General features: G+C 43.5%; 1 protein-coding gene across 4 annotated transcripts in view; it reads right to left on the reverse strand.

The window, feature by feature from the left end:
• Positions 1–429: 429 nt before the first annotated feature.
• ETS1 (ETS proto-oncogene 1, transcription factor) overlaps positions 430–14,792 on the reverse strand; it is a 126,025-nt gene continuing 111,662 nt past the window's right edge. For all 4 annotated transcript variants that reach the window (XM_087433922.1, XM_087433921.1, XM_014793728.2 and 1 more), the window contains 2 exons: positions 5,154–5,272; positions 430–4,202 (listed from right to left, as the gene is read on the reverse strand). In XM_087433922.1, the coding sequence (XP_087290048.1) occupies positions 3,987–4,202; positions 5,154–5,272 (335 nt within the window). In that variant the 3' untranslated portion in view covers positions 430–3,986. The remainder of the gene's footprint in view (positions 4,203–5,153; positions 5,273–14,792) is intronic.

Consider the following 14,792-nt stretch of genomic DNA (forward strand, 5'->3'; position numbering starts at 1 on the left):
AGCAAAATTAGTATCAGAAGAAGAAACAAGAATACTATTTCTGCCTAGAGCATCGACTAAAGATGTTCAACTTTCTGTGTTAATATCAGGAACGTTACCTAGTTGGGATCAAATAGTTTATCTGTTGAGTCATTAAAAATTATATTCACGTGGCTCTTAGTCCTTCAGACATGACAAAAAGAGGTATGACGAGGCCACAGACATTCCAAGAAGGATGACATCATATATTCAATAATTGGGGTATTAGGTTATACTGCCCTATATTCCCGTTATACTTCTCACCTTATTGGGAAATCTTTATCTAAAACGGTCCTTGGCTAGTGAGATCAGCAAGACTGAACTGCATTCCCTCCTGTGCTTGTCTCCGGATGGTTATCTGTCCTGCTCTCACAGGTGACCCACACAGGAAAGAATCGAGCCAAACCCACATTGTTATGAACGAATTTCTTTGTTTTAATCTCACACAGTTTAAAATACAATATGAAATCAGGCTACAGTATATAAAAAACTCTCCAGCAAAATGATGTGCCAGCATCAGCTACTAAAATAAACAAACAAAAAACTCCCCCATAAGAAATTTTTTTGCATTTTTAAAAAAAAACACATAGATACTTACATCGCTACATCTCTAAGCTACCTCAGTTCTGATTTTTAAAAAGCACCTGCTTTTCCTTTTTTCATCTTGCTTTTAAATTTTCAGCTTTTAAAAAATATAAATTATATGAAAATACAAGTTGGAAAATAGTCAAACACAATATAACATCTTTTTCACCCCTATACTTCTCAGCTTAAAAAAAAGTATTCTTAAAAAAAGTTCAATAACTGAGGCAGTATTCCTGATAGAGATAATTTCATTTTAATATATATATTTTATATATGTATATGTATACATATATTTATGGTTCCTTGAAACTTCTTTGGAATGTAGATATGAGTTCAACGCATTTATATAGACCCCAACAGAGAAAGCAGCATGCACAGCATGACAAGAATAGAGAAGGTATAATTTTCACCATGAAGATTAGGCAGGTTAATGCTCTAAAACCCAGAGTGTTCGTCTCCAAAGTGAGGAAAAGCACATCTGATCTTTGAATGCCACCTCTAACCCCACAGCCACAAAACCAGGGCTTGTGTAGGGCAGTCCCTCCCCCTAATGGAGAGGGGAACAAAAGTGACTCTGAACCCTACAGCCAAAACCACTATGGGGTAAGGCATCTCCAGGAAAATAAGGTTTTCACCCAGCTAAACCAGATTTGCCCGTCCTTCCTCTGAAGTTAACATGTGTTTTTAAAAAGCATAAATGCAACAATTCTGCTACATTTCCAGTGTATAAACCACCCACCACTCTTCCTGGGATGGTCTCTGGCCTTTGGACAGGAGAAAAAGCATCTGGCCAGATAGACAAAGCTGTCTTAACTAATACATTATGTACAAATACTGAAAACGGTGGACCTAGAGAGAAAGGGCATCTTAGCAACAAGCGGGCTGAGGAGCACGAGGAGGCACTTTCTTGTATCTTATCTGCTACAGAATTATTGCAGGAGTTAGACACACTCACGCAGGGGAGTTTTCAGCATAAATTTAATGAGAAAGATTGATGAGTTGAGAAAGTGATGTTATGCCTGGTTGCAAATGGCAAGCAATGACCGACGCTCGGCCTTGGTTCTACTCGCGCCCATTACTGAAACATGGAAAGACTTAACTAGAAAACTCAGGTATTATCTCAGCTGCAGTTTTGCATGTCTGCAAACATGCACGCACACACACATGCATACGCACACACGCACACACACCTTTGCCAGTGCCCAACAAAGATCACATAATCTAAGAGAAAACAATGTAGTCCAAACAGTTCTGCCTAACACTCCCTGAGCAGCTCCTAAAATATTTCGAGAGCTTCATTAAGGCACCTGCATCCAGAAGAAGATCAAAATACACAGCTGGGCTAATTCTGCCTTTGCTTTCCAAGTGGACGCTCCAATTGATCAGTATGAAGAAACTCATGAATCAGAGAGCTAAGTTCCTGATAATTGAGGGTCTGCAAGAGGACCTGGGAGTAAACAATCCATTTTCTTGAGGATATGCTAGAAGGTAGTTAGTACTTCCAGTTTCTCAGCTAGGGCCCAAGAAGGCTAGCCCTGAGAAGCCCATCTTAAACATTTCTCCACCTCTCTCATTGAAGTCCGTAAAGCCATCCCTCTGTTGTCATCTTTTCATTCGGGCATCTATATACTGGGGAGGATTCTAACTGTATGAGGCACTTTTCCTCACTAGTTAGATGTTGGTTTCCCCCTCAAAACCCCATTTTCAGATCACCCTTCACAACCAGTAGAAAGATGACTGCTTCAGTTGATTATGTTTGTAGTTAAGCTTTGGGGGAACTAAAAACATATTCAAGTCTCACGGACCACCTTATTTTCTTCACTCAAGCTCCTTTCCTTATGTTTCTTTGCCTTCAAGTCACTGCTTCTTCAGCAATTATTAACCTTCACCTACCCTGTGCCAAGATAAAAGATCTGAGCACGAGGCCCTAATAGCATCCGCACTATTTACTCTGCATCCACAGTCTCACCTGACATCCGACTCGACTAGCTTAAATTCTTCAAAGGAGAGCCTTGCACTTCTCCCCAAAACAGCCAAGCCACATTTTACTTATAGGCAACCTTAATTTCCATTGCTCCTAAAATCCAGTAAGTCTAAATGGCTTCATCAGACATTCTTCAACTCATGTCATGTCTGCAATTACTCTTCACTCATCAATCAGAAAGTTGTACGTTTCTGTCTACTGAATAACAGAGTAGGAGGGATGCTGGGGAAAGAAGACATAAAGGAGAAAGTGTAGAGTGTTAGTTTGGAATGACATGCATTCAGGACTTATTTCTTGAGACCTGAGGGGTAATGCCCATGCACACAGCCTTTATTCCAAGTCATACATGTTACAGGCAAAGAACCAATAAAGAACCAAGTCAATCTTCCTCCTTCCATCTCCTTTCCATTTTGTCAACAGAGCTCCTACATTTACTGTGGTCCAAAACCAGGGCTGCAAAATACATTCAGTTCAAAGACTTAATGCTTCTTAGCTCAACGTTAAGTCCAAACCCCGAGAATCCACTAATGACAAATAAGTAGAGGGGGTGATAATTTTTTTAAATTATAGATGAAATTCACATGCACAGTTCCCTTGTACTCAGATCAGCATTATTTTTTCCTTCGTATATAAGTCACATGAATTTGGGATCCCCGATCTCAGTGACAGCACTTTGCGTTTCCAGTGGGGTCTATATAAACAGTTTTCTTTCATTGTGACAGAATCCTCAGCCAGCAAATAAAAACAAACGTGCGTGATACTGCAATACTGAGACCACCTTAGAGCTTAAGACGATTTTTAAGAAAAAAAATACTGGCACAAAATTTAATAAAATAAAATTTAACACAAAAACAGTTTTGGTCCCTCCCCACTGAAGTCCATCTTTGTTTTGAAAGTAGAGTAAAAGTCCTTGGCTTTTAGTGCAGCCCCAAACAAAATATTTTATCCCACCTCCCTCTTTTTTGCCCTCCCAGACCTAAAAACAAGGCAAATTAATTGTCTTTCATGGGTCTCATGACTCATGATGCATCAATTTCTTTTGCTAATAGGTCCATCACTCAAGACACATTCTTTTTATGGATGATTTTAAAAAATGACTGGATACATTTGTTTCCTCCTCCCTTAAGCCAGATTCTTCAAGCTTCTAAGAAGACCCTTCCCTCTCTCCTGAAAATTTGCTCAAGAATTTCTTGTCCCACCCACCCCACAGGTCCTGGCTCTCCTTTTCCAACTGCGCACAATTGATTATAGCTGCAGCTCACTTAGCTCCCACCCCTGAATGTAAAAAATGAGTTCTGGAAAATTAAAAATAGAATAACAATTAAAAATTAAGAGTCCGACTGACGTGGTTGTTCTTTGAAATGTCTCAGCAGAGTTTCCCCAACCCCTTTGGTGTCCATCACTCATCGGCATCGGGCTTGACGTCCAGCATGGCATGGAGCTCCTCGGGCGTGTACCCCAGGAGGCTCTGCAGGTCACACACAAAGCGGTACACATAGCGTTTACCCGCTGTCTTGTGGATGATATTTTTGTCATAATAGTAACGTAGGCCACGGCTCAGTTTCTCATAATTCATCTTAGGTTTATTTTTCCTTTTTCCCCATCTCCTGGCCACCTGAAATTAAAAAATAATAATAATAAATAGGAGGAGGGGTAAAAATCTATCTGATATTTCAAATATACATGTTGATATGCCTACACCCATTCATTCATGGTGACCCATTATGTCAAGCAAGATAGTTACAGATTCATGTACAAAGAAGATATTTTTCTGATCTATCTCTTCTGAATTCCAATATTCAAGAAGTGGGCAAGAATGGCAGTCAAGTTGATTCTTTAAGCTGATGAAAACACAGTGGCCCTGAACCTCTATGTAATAGAGTTAAAGCATTTCACATTGAAAAATAAGAAAAGCAACACTATAAACTCTCCTCTTTCTCCATATTATAGTAGAATTTTCTTGCTTTGAAAGCATAAAATCTAACGTGAGGGAGTGGAGCAGAGCTGGGCTGCAATCATACCTGCCTTTCACCAACAGGAAGCATTTTTTCTGTACTGGGGCACAGTGTCTTCTCATCTCTGCCAGAACAGAGATGTTTTCTCTCTTGTTCATTATCTTTTATCCTCAGAATTGGTCATGGCACAGAGTAACCACTCAATAAGCATTTGTTGAATAAAAGAATGAATTAATGAACCAATTGTACCAATCTTCCAAGGCCTCCTGAATTGTCTGAGCCCTTTCAGATTCACAGGGAAGGGTCAGGAAGAGTGCTAAGTCGGAGACGGCAACTCCTATTTACGAAGGGTCTACTATGTGCAAGGCATTTTGTGTGCAACATATCAGTTAATCCCAGAAAACAAATGGGCAACGTAGATATTTTCTGTTTTCCAAATGATGAAACTAAGGCTCAGACAGGCTACAGAACTTGCTCAAGTTCACACAAGTAGCAAGTGGCAGATCTGGGATTCAAATCCTAGAATATGTCATCCAGGCCCACACAACCCCTGTCCAGAGTTCTCTCTCATCCTCCCTCAACACAATACTCTCCAGTCACTCCCTTCTTACCTCATCTGGGTCAGAAAGCTTGAATTCCCAGCCATCTCCTGTCCAACTGATGAAAGACTGACAGGATTTATCAGTGAGTAATTCCAGAAGAAACTGCCACAGCTGGATTGGTCCACTGCCTGGAAATACAAGCCAGCACGAATCATTACACCAGATGCTCGGCACCCGCAGAAACTAATCCCGTCACACAGCACGCCCTCTTCCCTCCTCTCTCAGTCCATCAGCCAGGAGAAAAGGAAGGCAACATACAGCACAAATGTTGGAGGAGGTGCTGTGAGCTCAAACAGACCGAACAGCGAAGAACTTCCTACCACAAGAAAAGCATTTAAGACAATAAATCAATTGCCATATTTTGGTTGACTTTAGGGTAAGTCCATTTTTATTGCTATGCAAACTAGAAAGAAAATATTGGATATACCCGCTGAGATATTCTAAGGCAGCATAATCTTTTGTGCCTTCAAAAACTGTCACTTTTTTTGCACGAAGAAGTAACAAAGGTACTAAACTCAGGAATCTCTCTGCCAGCTCCAATCAGATGTCAAAGCCCATAAGCACTCCTCTGGAGGAGGAGCCTCTGGCCCCTGATTTGCAAGTGAGAAGGACCACTATCCTAGGTTATCTGACAAGGAAATGGAAGTGAGCTGTTCTTCTGGTCCTGATATCCCTCTCTACCACCAGCCCATCCTCCCAGGCCACTCACAGGCCAGCACCTACAGTAAGAAAGGAAAGCATTTGTGAGGGATTAACATGCCACCCAGGAAATCCTCAGAGGTCAGGTGAGGACCAGCTCAGAAACTCTTCCTGGGCTTGGTATATTCTAACTTACACACAGACACACTATTCTCTTGTCTTAGCCATCAGCACTGCCAAGATCTTAGCTCTGGAAGCCCTGGTATTCTCTGACAGTCAACGTATCTTACGCTAAACGATGCATGCCACATAGATTTCCTTTTAGGGTAACTTTCTATTCAGAAATGACAATGCTGCCAGTTATTCCTGTCTAATTTATGGGTGTAGCCACAGAGACAAACATGGGTTCAACAGTCTGTGGGGCTTGTTATATGTCTACACTGTGTCTTATAACACCATCTTGGAAACAATGTGGACAGAGCAGGACTGGGAAAGACCCAGTCTGTGTAGAAGAAGGAAGCCTGGATGCTCGGCCTCACACAGGAAAACCTGACTGTTTAAGGCTCTAACCCTTAACCCAAGTTTCAAATTTATCTTATCGAAAGTGAACAAAGTCAATAGGAAACAAGCTTTTAAGTTCCCTCTCAACCTAAAAAAGAAATGTTCTTCATGATCCATAAGGGTAAACTACTTCTATCTTATACTTCTAGAAGGCATGTCTACATGCGTCATTTTGCTTGCTCCTAAAATCCACTCCCCACCCCTCTCGATAAGCAAGCACAAGTGGTCTCGCTGTTCTCATCCTCTTGGTGCAGAAAAAGGTGCTCACAAAAGTAATGTGACTTTGCTCCAAGGAACACTTAGAAAACGGTGGTGCTGGGTCTAGTGCTCAGGTCTTCAGACTCCAAGCACCAGCGCAACCTGCACGGATGCCTAGGAGGAAACAGCAACTGAGCTGCGTGGCCATGGGACAGCCAGAGGAAGTGCTCCTTCAGTAATAGCTTCCTAGTGGTGGTTTCCAGCGCTCCTCCTCTGCACACCCCAACTAAATATGGAAAATGAAATATATCTACCTCATCCTTCTAAGAATGCATCTTGAGCTCTTTAAAACTATCTATCTTGCAAGAAATATCTTACACATGTTCTAGAGTAAAATGATTCAGTAAATGTCTACAACATAAATTAACATACCCCTGAGGGCTACGCTGGCAGCCCTCCTCTCCTTCTATCCCTTGTTAAAAACCATTTAGTATACTACTCAGACACATCTGCAGGTTTCTTGGGAGTTGAGTCAAGTCACTAGCTACTACTCTCTGCCTGGGCTCATAGGACTAAATGTGATGTTATGTGAGGAATCCATTAAGAAGCCAACCTGATGGGCAAGAGTAAGAAAACAAATCTCTAACAAGAAATGCTATGGAATTTCTGGTGGAAAAAATTAAGAGAAAGCAGCAACAAGAACCCTTGTGACATACTAGATTTCCTGAAGAAGTGAACAATGACTCTACACCCAACAGGACCCCTGAAGAGAGACATATAAAGACAAAGCCACTACCCCAAAACTCTGTTAATGAGCCAGGGAGTCCACAGTCAAGACCACAGACTGTACACATGAGAGAGAGAGAGAGGTTGCTCTAAGACCTCTGGCAAAGAAACACATGTACAAGAGCTATGATTTATGGTGTACCTACTATACTTTATCACACTGTGTGTGATGCTTTATAGCCATCTCATTTACTTCTCACAGTAACTCCACTGGGTAGATGCTATTGTTATCGTATTTGTTTCCACCACTTTACAGCAGAGGAAACTAACACACTGCGTGGCTATGTGACTTGTCCAAAGCCATTCAGATCAGAAGCGGAGTGGCCGTGACTGGAACCCAGGCAGTTTGACTCCCAAATTCTTCATCTCAACACAACGCTGCCCCTAGACAACACCAACCCAGAGGGTGGCATCTAAACTGCCTGCTTGATTGCAGTGAACCAAAGGATAAAAGAATCTGGCTTTTAAAAAACGTCTTCTCTTCCCCACCTCTCATGGCAGTCCAGGACGCTGGACAGCCAGTGGTTCTCCCGGCCGTCTGACCACTAGCAACCTCAGCGTCCACCTCCACAGGTGACATGTCCAGCCCAATTAGTCAGGTCCCCTTGCGGTAGCTGTTAGGCTATGTTACTTCATTATTTCTCACTCCCACTATTTACCTTAAAATCTCTCTCACATTATTTACCTTAAAATCCCTTTGGGGAGGAAGGGGCCAATATACCAAAGAAAGGGAAGGAAATAGCAGGATTTCCTCTACCTGGGCAAGTCTTAGTCCTCGGCAGGGAGCAGCAAGCACATCGCAAGTCCCTGAGAGGAAGGCCCGAGAGCACACCACAGTCTCTTGTCCTTGAGACTGGACGTAAAGTAGAGAAGGGGACTTCAATTCCTGTAGCTAGAACCAGCTCACAGAGGAAGGAGGAATCTCAGACAGAATTGTCACTGCTGTTGCCCCTGCCAGTGTCATTTTCTGAATTGAAATGTCTGAGTCGAGTCACAGGCTCTATACACCCTGCTTCCGCCATTTCTCTGTGTGTATTTGACCCCTGACGTCTGTGTAGATGGCCAGGGGGCAGGGTGAGTCCTTGTCTCTTCTCCTTGTGAGTTTTCCTTTGTTCACAGGAACGTGAAACCGTGGAATTCGGGAACTGGGGACCCAGGTCCTAGGTGCGGTGCTCTCTAACTCTTTTTTCTATTTACACCAAAGGGAAGAGGGAGGATAAATAGGAAAACCAGATGCCTAAAGAAAGCATAGGAACCGGAATGGGAAGGAGGTCTCTGATTAGCTTCACAATAGGCAAGTCAAAATAGCGGTGATGTCAGCTTAAGTCTCCTTCTCTCAGTTCTTGAGGAAAAATCCTGCAAGCCCACCCAGGGCTAATGGGAACACACAGTGCCTTCACCCTGGTTTTCCGGAAGTCGCTGCTCCCCTCTCAGAAAGCCCACACTGTGGAACCAAATGAAAAGAAGCCATGATTCCTCCCCAAGATTCCTCCTAGTACCTTTCTGCTGACTCCCACCCTGCCCTTTTGGTTGTGGGGAGCAAGAGAAGAGTAAGGACAAGGATTATTCTCAAAGCCAGAAACACTGGGTCAGGGCACGAATGCTGGGTTCAGGGTGAGCTTGTCCCCTGGCTGGACTGGCGGATGGCCTAACACAGCAGACTGTCTCCACAGCACTGTGTCACCCTCACCTCAGGGCTGGGAGAGGAAATCAGGGCCACTCGGAAGCCCACCGCTGAGAGGCAGCTCTAGGTTGGAATGCACGCAGGCTACGCTGACCTGCAGCAAACATCCTGGCAACATCTGAGTCTAGGCCCATGGGAAGCTCTTATGCCCCAAACTTGTCGAAACACTGAATGAACCCAGCACCCCAGTTACAACTCTCCCAGAGGATGTTTCTGTATTGCTTAGTGTAGGTCTGCCCAAATCCTCAGGGCTGCAAGGCTCCATCCCCTGTCCTTGCTCCAACATATCCTAAAACTGTAAAGCCTCTCCCTCCATTCTCCTGCACCCCCTCTCACCCCTGGGCCCAGCACCATCCACCCACCCAACTGGACTGTGGTCTCAGTGACCTCTGTCCCAGGGAGCAGAGAATGGTACTAAGAATAGTGCCAGTCATGGGAAGGGGGAGCTCACATACTAAATGTGACTCACAATGGTGTCCCTGTCTGGGGGCCCCAAGGCAGTCAACGGCGTCCTTCACCATGCTGCCCTGGGGTGTCACACATCAGGAATCCGGTGGCATCACTGGGAAACTATGCTTCTTAAGTCAAAGCTCTGAGCCACAACAACAGAGGGGTCCCTGTTAGAAGGAAGTCTCTCTCCAGAGCAGTGCGGGAGGGAGGGAGGGCGGCCACCACACACACTCACACACCCAACTCCACACCCCCTGCCGTCTGCTCCCTTGCTCTCCCTGACTGGCTGCAGGGGGGGATTTCCTCTGACTGCTTTGTTCTTCTCTGCTTCTGGGTAAGAGGAAAATTCCTAGTACAACACTGACGGCTCTGATTTGGAGAACATGATACAACCTCAGAAGAAGAAATATCAGGTGGGTACCTGGAGGGACCCCGAGCCAGCAGAGCAAATCACATAAAGATGTTTCCCTCCAGAGGGGACCCTGAAGGCACTTCAAATCTAAAGTTACAGTCTCATTTTTCCTTAAAAGGCAAAGCTTTGAGTAAATTTCTATTCATTTTGGTCATATTTTAAGTCCCTTCTCCTTGTCTAGGAACTGGCAGGCCCATCATCTATCTTGATGAGGGTTGGTCATTAAAAGTCCCCTGCTCTCTTGCTCCCTTTGAGTATAAAGAGTGAGCAACTTCAATAAACATATAGCAATGGGCTAAAACAAAATTTTAGTAAGATGCTCTTGATAATAATCTTTTCCATTTGGCAATCTGTCACTATCTTTCTTCTTATCTTCTAGGTTTGGGGGTTGCCTGCCCCTGGCAACGAATTCACTTCTAGTGGATGGGGTTCAGGATTGGACTTCAGTTTTTCTTTTTCATTTCAACTGCAAGTTCTCACTCTGTCATCTGTGCCCTAGTGTGAGGCTAACATGTAAGAGTTGACTTCATACAGACTGAGGTCAGCACAGGGCAGTCACCCTCTCGGGCAGCCTCCCTTGTGGTTTGCTTATACCAAGACCAAGCCTGATGGTTTGCTCTACATCCATCTCTCTCATCACCAGAATATATGCTTCAAGGGCGGGGACTGTTTTTTCACTGCTGTAATCCAAAGCCTAGAATGATGCCTCTTTGACAAACACCAACAATCAAAATGCCATCTGTTGTTGAATGTCTCCAGTTGTTAGCTCCCTGAGAGCACACACTCTATCTTATTGATCCCTATTTTCTCAGTGCCTGGTATGATCTGACCTCTGACAGGTGCCCAATAAACATTTATTGGATTGTATTACTCAAACAGTCCTCCTCTAAAGAAAGGTATAAGGATTTAAACAGCTACCCAACTTCTTCTCTCTATTAAACTATATTTGGGACCAAACAATATGGGTGACTCCCAGGCTATGTTTCATCAACATGTTCCCCAAAATAAAACCGACCACACCTCCTGTCCTTTGGGGATTCATTTGCTACTTTGAGAAGCTAATCTCTTTAGCTCAACTCTAAAAGTCAAATCAAATACCTCAGTGCGGGCAGGACACCACATTTATTTTAACCTATGAAACTCTCATGGTTGGCCACCCTTGCAACAGGGCTGACTCTGCCCTGAGAGCACACATCTGGCAGGTGGTCCTAAAACAGAGGAACGGGCCTGACTAGCCCCTCCCTTCCACCCAGGTGTCTCTACCCACAGCCAAACGAGGATGGCAAAAACAGAACACTCAAATCCAGAAATGCCCCATCTGTTCACAAGTGTATTTTCCTTTCATCCTACTGTAGGATTGCCCATCTCTGAGAGTGGAGTGGGTGACCCCAGAGTCTAAGCATCAACCTCCTTCTAAATTATCATTCACAGAAGATTCCAAAATCTATTTCCATTAAGTCCTTATGAATGAACTTAAATGACAAATTAAATGGAAAACATTCTCACTGTTTCTTGCTCTCTGGACCAAACAACCTAAGGCGGTACAAAGTCTTCTACCTGAGGATGAATAATTCAAGAGATCATATTGCTGGACTGTTTGGCAATCAAGGCACTGGGAAGATTTTCAAAAGAAAAGGAATATTGGGAATGCTTGATATTTTGGCTTGGCTTTATGCTTGTAGGCGCCTTCTCCCACTTCTTCTGAGTTATGCCCTTCTTTTGCTCCCAATCCTGACCCAATCTCATGTCATCTCTAACATGATTCTATAACTAGTCAACAATGCCTTGGTTTAATGAATCACTGCAGAGTCAGTATGTTCTATACATATGTTCCTGTATCAATGGCTAACTCCAAGGCAACAATTGGGGATATAAGTTCTAATAGTTCAACTCATAACCACAAAAAGCATTCTAACAGGTGCTTGAAAAACACAATTCATGAATATAATGATGGACAATAACTTCATGAACTTGCATTGACTTATTGCTGAAATAGCCAGTGTTGAACAATGGAAACAAGTTAGAAAACAGGTCTCAAATCAATTAAAACCAGCCTTTGATGTCAAGTCCATGTCTCTGACATGTTAGACCAAAAGAGAAGAAGGAAGCATTCCAAAATTAAAAAAAAAAAAAATGTCAAGCAGCGAAGAACTGAGAGATCACAGCAGACAGCATCCTATAAAATTTATATATATATAATACACATGCATATAAATATATATGTATATATGCCCATGGGAAAGCCCAAAATGGGGAGCCAAGGGTCCAGGTCTTTGATCCAAATTCCTCCCTGATTCACTGTGTGACGTTATTCAAATCCTTAACCTCTCTGGGCTTTAGTTTTCCCATCCCTAAAATGGAAACAGGAATCCCTGCTCCTCCCTACTTTACAGAGATGTAAATTAAGTTCCTATTATGAAAAAGTATATATATATCAATATATAAAGAGGTGACTAAGGTGCAGAACAGTTTGAGAATAATATAAAATACAACAATGGAATTAAACAGAATGAAACAACAGAAAATATATTTTTAAAAGCAGACTTTTCAGAAAGACAAGACAAAAAGATAGACCTGAAAAAAAAAAGAACATAGCAAAAGCAGTGGATAAAATTAAATATTCTTCCAAGAATTAAATTGGCATTTTACATGGAAACTTCAAACAAGCAGAAAGTTGGAGGCTAAAAGCAAAAAAGGTTAAAGTATATAAATGTAAAATTTTTTAAATATTGTCGATGAGAATAGCCAGTTAAGATTTTTCAAGCAGACACAGCTCTGTGAAGTTCTGGCTCTAATTCAAAGCAGGCACACACAAAAAGACAGAGCAGATGCACGCTGCTTTGCAAGTGAAAGTATCACAGACATTTATGGTTTGGGGAAATCTCGGCCACAGACAGACTTAGATCCTCTTTCCCCCAATGCGCTTTTTTCCCTAATCATTCATGCTCCTCACCAAGCATACTCCACCTCATTATGATGTAGGGTTGACCTAAAGGGAGTTCAGAATTCCCCATAAATGTAGGTAGTTTGGGCCTAAAGGGCCGGATCCCATCAGCATTAACTGAAGGAAAAGCAGAAAGTTCTGTCCAGCCACCAATGTCCAAGGCAGGCTGGGCAGCACGCCCAGTGGGCTGGTGACAGGCTGGCCGGGCTGCCCGACCTGGGGACAGACGTAAGTGAGACTCACTGGCGAGTCTGTCTTGGGCCTGAGAACAAAACAGTTCCACACTTCAACGTGGGGAAGAAAGGCCCTTGTTTTTGCCCAGGCTCCTCACACCTGCATGTGCTCAAGTACACATGTGTGGGGGCGGCTGCAGGAGAAAGGAGACGCTCCTCTCTTAAAGAGGCAGCCTATATTCAAATACAGCCAACTCTCTCCTCCAAACCCAAGAACTCTGTCTAACCAGCTTCAAGATACCACTCTGACACAAACTTGGACAGCGAGCCAGTGAAGCTCAAGTCAGGAAGTGGGTTTCTTTAGAGCTTTTTCCTCCTGATGTCTTCTAGGTAACTGATTGTTTTAAGAAGTCTCCAGAAATGGTCTGGGTTTGGATTTAAGGGTACGGGGTGAGAATTTTGTTAGAAACCAAAGAAATGTTTTTTCTAACCAATATAATTGTCTAAAGAAAATGCCTTCCTAAGCACCTAGGTAAAAAGAAGAAAGATGTGTTGGTTGATTAGGATTAGAAAATCGGACTTGAGAAGTCTGAAGCCTCTATCTTTTCTCAGTAGATTCTCAGTGCCATCTCTGGAATCTATTTTATCCTAGCAATAAGTTTCCCTGCATATCAAGGATGAGAGCAATGACTAGTTATGCATATTAGGATTCGTGGGGAGGTGAACTAGATCCTAAATGATCATTTGGGCACTAGACTTCTCAAGCATTTATCCAGCAAATAATTTCTGAACATCCCCCAAATGTAAGGCATTGTTGCCAGACTGGGTTGAATAACAAAACAGAACATTAACAACAGCATGGAGGTAGCAGAAGAAACACTTTTTGTTCCACTATAATGTGATGAGCTGAAAATATCCCACCTACGCCTTTAAAGAAGAAAGGACCGAGAACCCAGCCTTGAGGGGCCTTCACAAGAAACTGCACCCACCTCGACTCTGAATGTCAAACACCTCCACATGCTTGTGCCCTATGAGCACCTCTCCAGCAATGCGAGTCCCATCCTCGTTTCAGAGTTTAAACTTTCACATTCACTCACATTAGGAGAACTTTCACTCTTATTATCTCTCAGGGAGAGGTGAGTCACACAGAAGACAATGCAGTTTGGTTAGTTACAGTCAACAATATGCACGGAGCTCTGAAGCCCGTCAAGGGCCACCAAGAGCATTGGCACCATAGTCTTGAATCCTGCTCTACAACTAACCAGATAGATAAGCTGTGTTGGCCTGACAACCCCCACATTTATCAGTCAGGTCTCATGTGGCTGTCATACGACCTGTGGCAGCCATGACCATGTGCTGCTCAGATGTCCCGCTGCAGGAAGCATAACTGACTGGATCCACCATGTCCCCACCAAGGCCACACTTCCTGGGGGCTGCTCCAGCCAGGGACTGAGCATGGCGGGGCCTGAGGCCCATTCCTATGAGATGTAGAGCTCCTCCAGCGGGCAGCCCAGACCCAAGGACTCCCCGTCAGCCTGGCCAAACCTTTCTTGGAACTGAGCTGCAGCTGGAGGCTCTTCCTACCCAAATCTCCTTCCTTCCCTCTCTCCTTTTACTGGTGACAGAGCTGCAGCATGGTCTGAGGGCTCCCCCACCTCCTCTTGCTCTCTCTCACCACTTTGTCCTTCACAGATGTTTGTTCCCCTCCTCCAGTGAGTTTCTTGCAAGTCTAATCATGTCTTGACATCTGCTTCTCAGCAGACCCAAACTAACACACTACTAATATTGGATATTTTCCTAC

Source organism: Ceratotherium simum, chromosome 7, assembly GCF_057802395.1.
Source record: "Ceratotherium simum simum isolate JZ-2026a chromosome 7, ASM5780239v1, whole genome shotgun sequence".
Classification (NCBI taxonomy): Eukaryota; Metazoa; Chordata; class Mammalia; order Perissodactyla; family Rhinocerotidae; genus Ceratotherium; species Ceratotherium simum.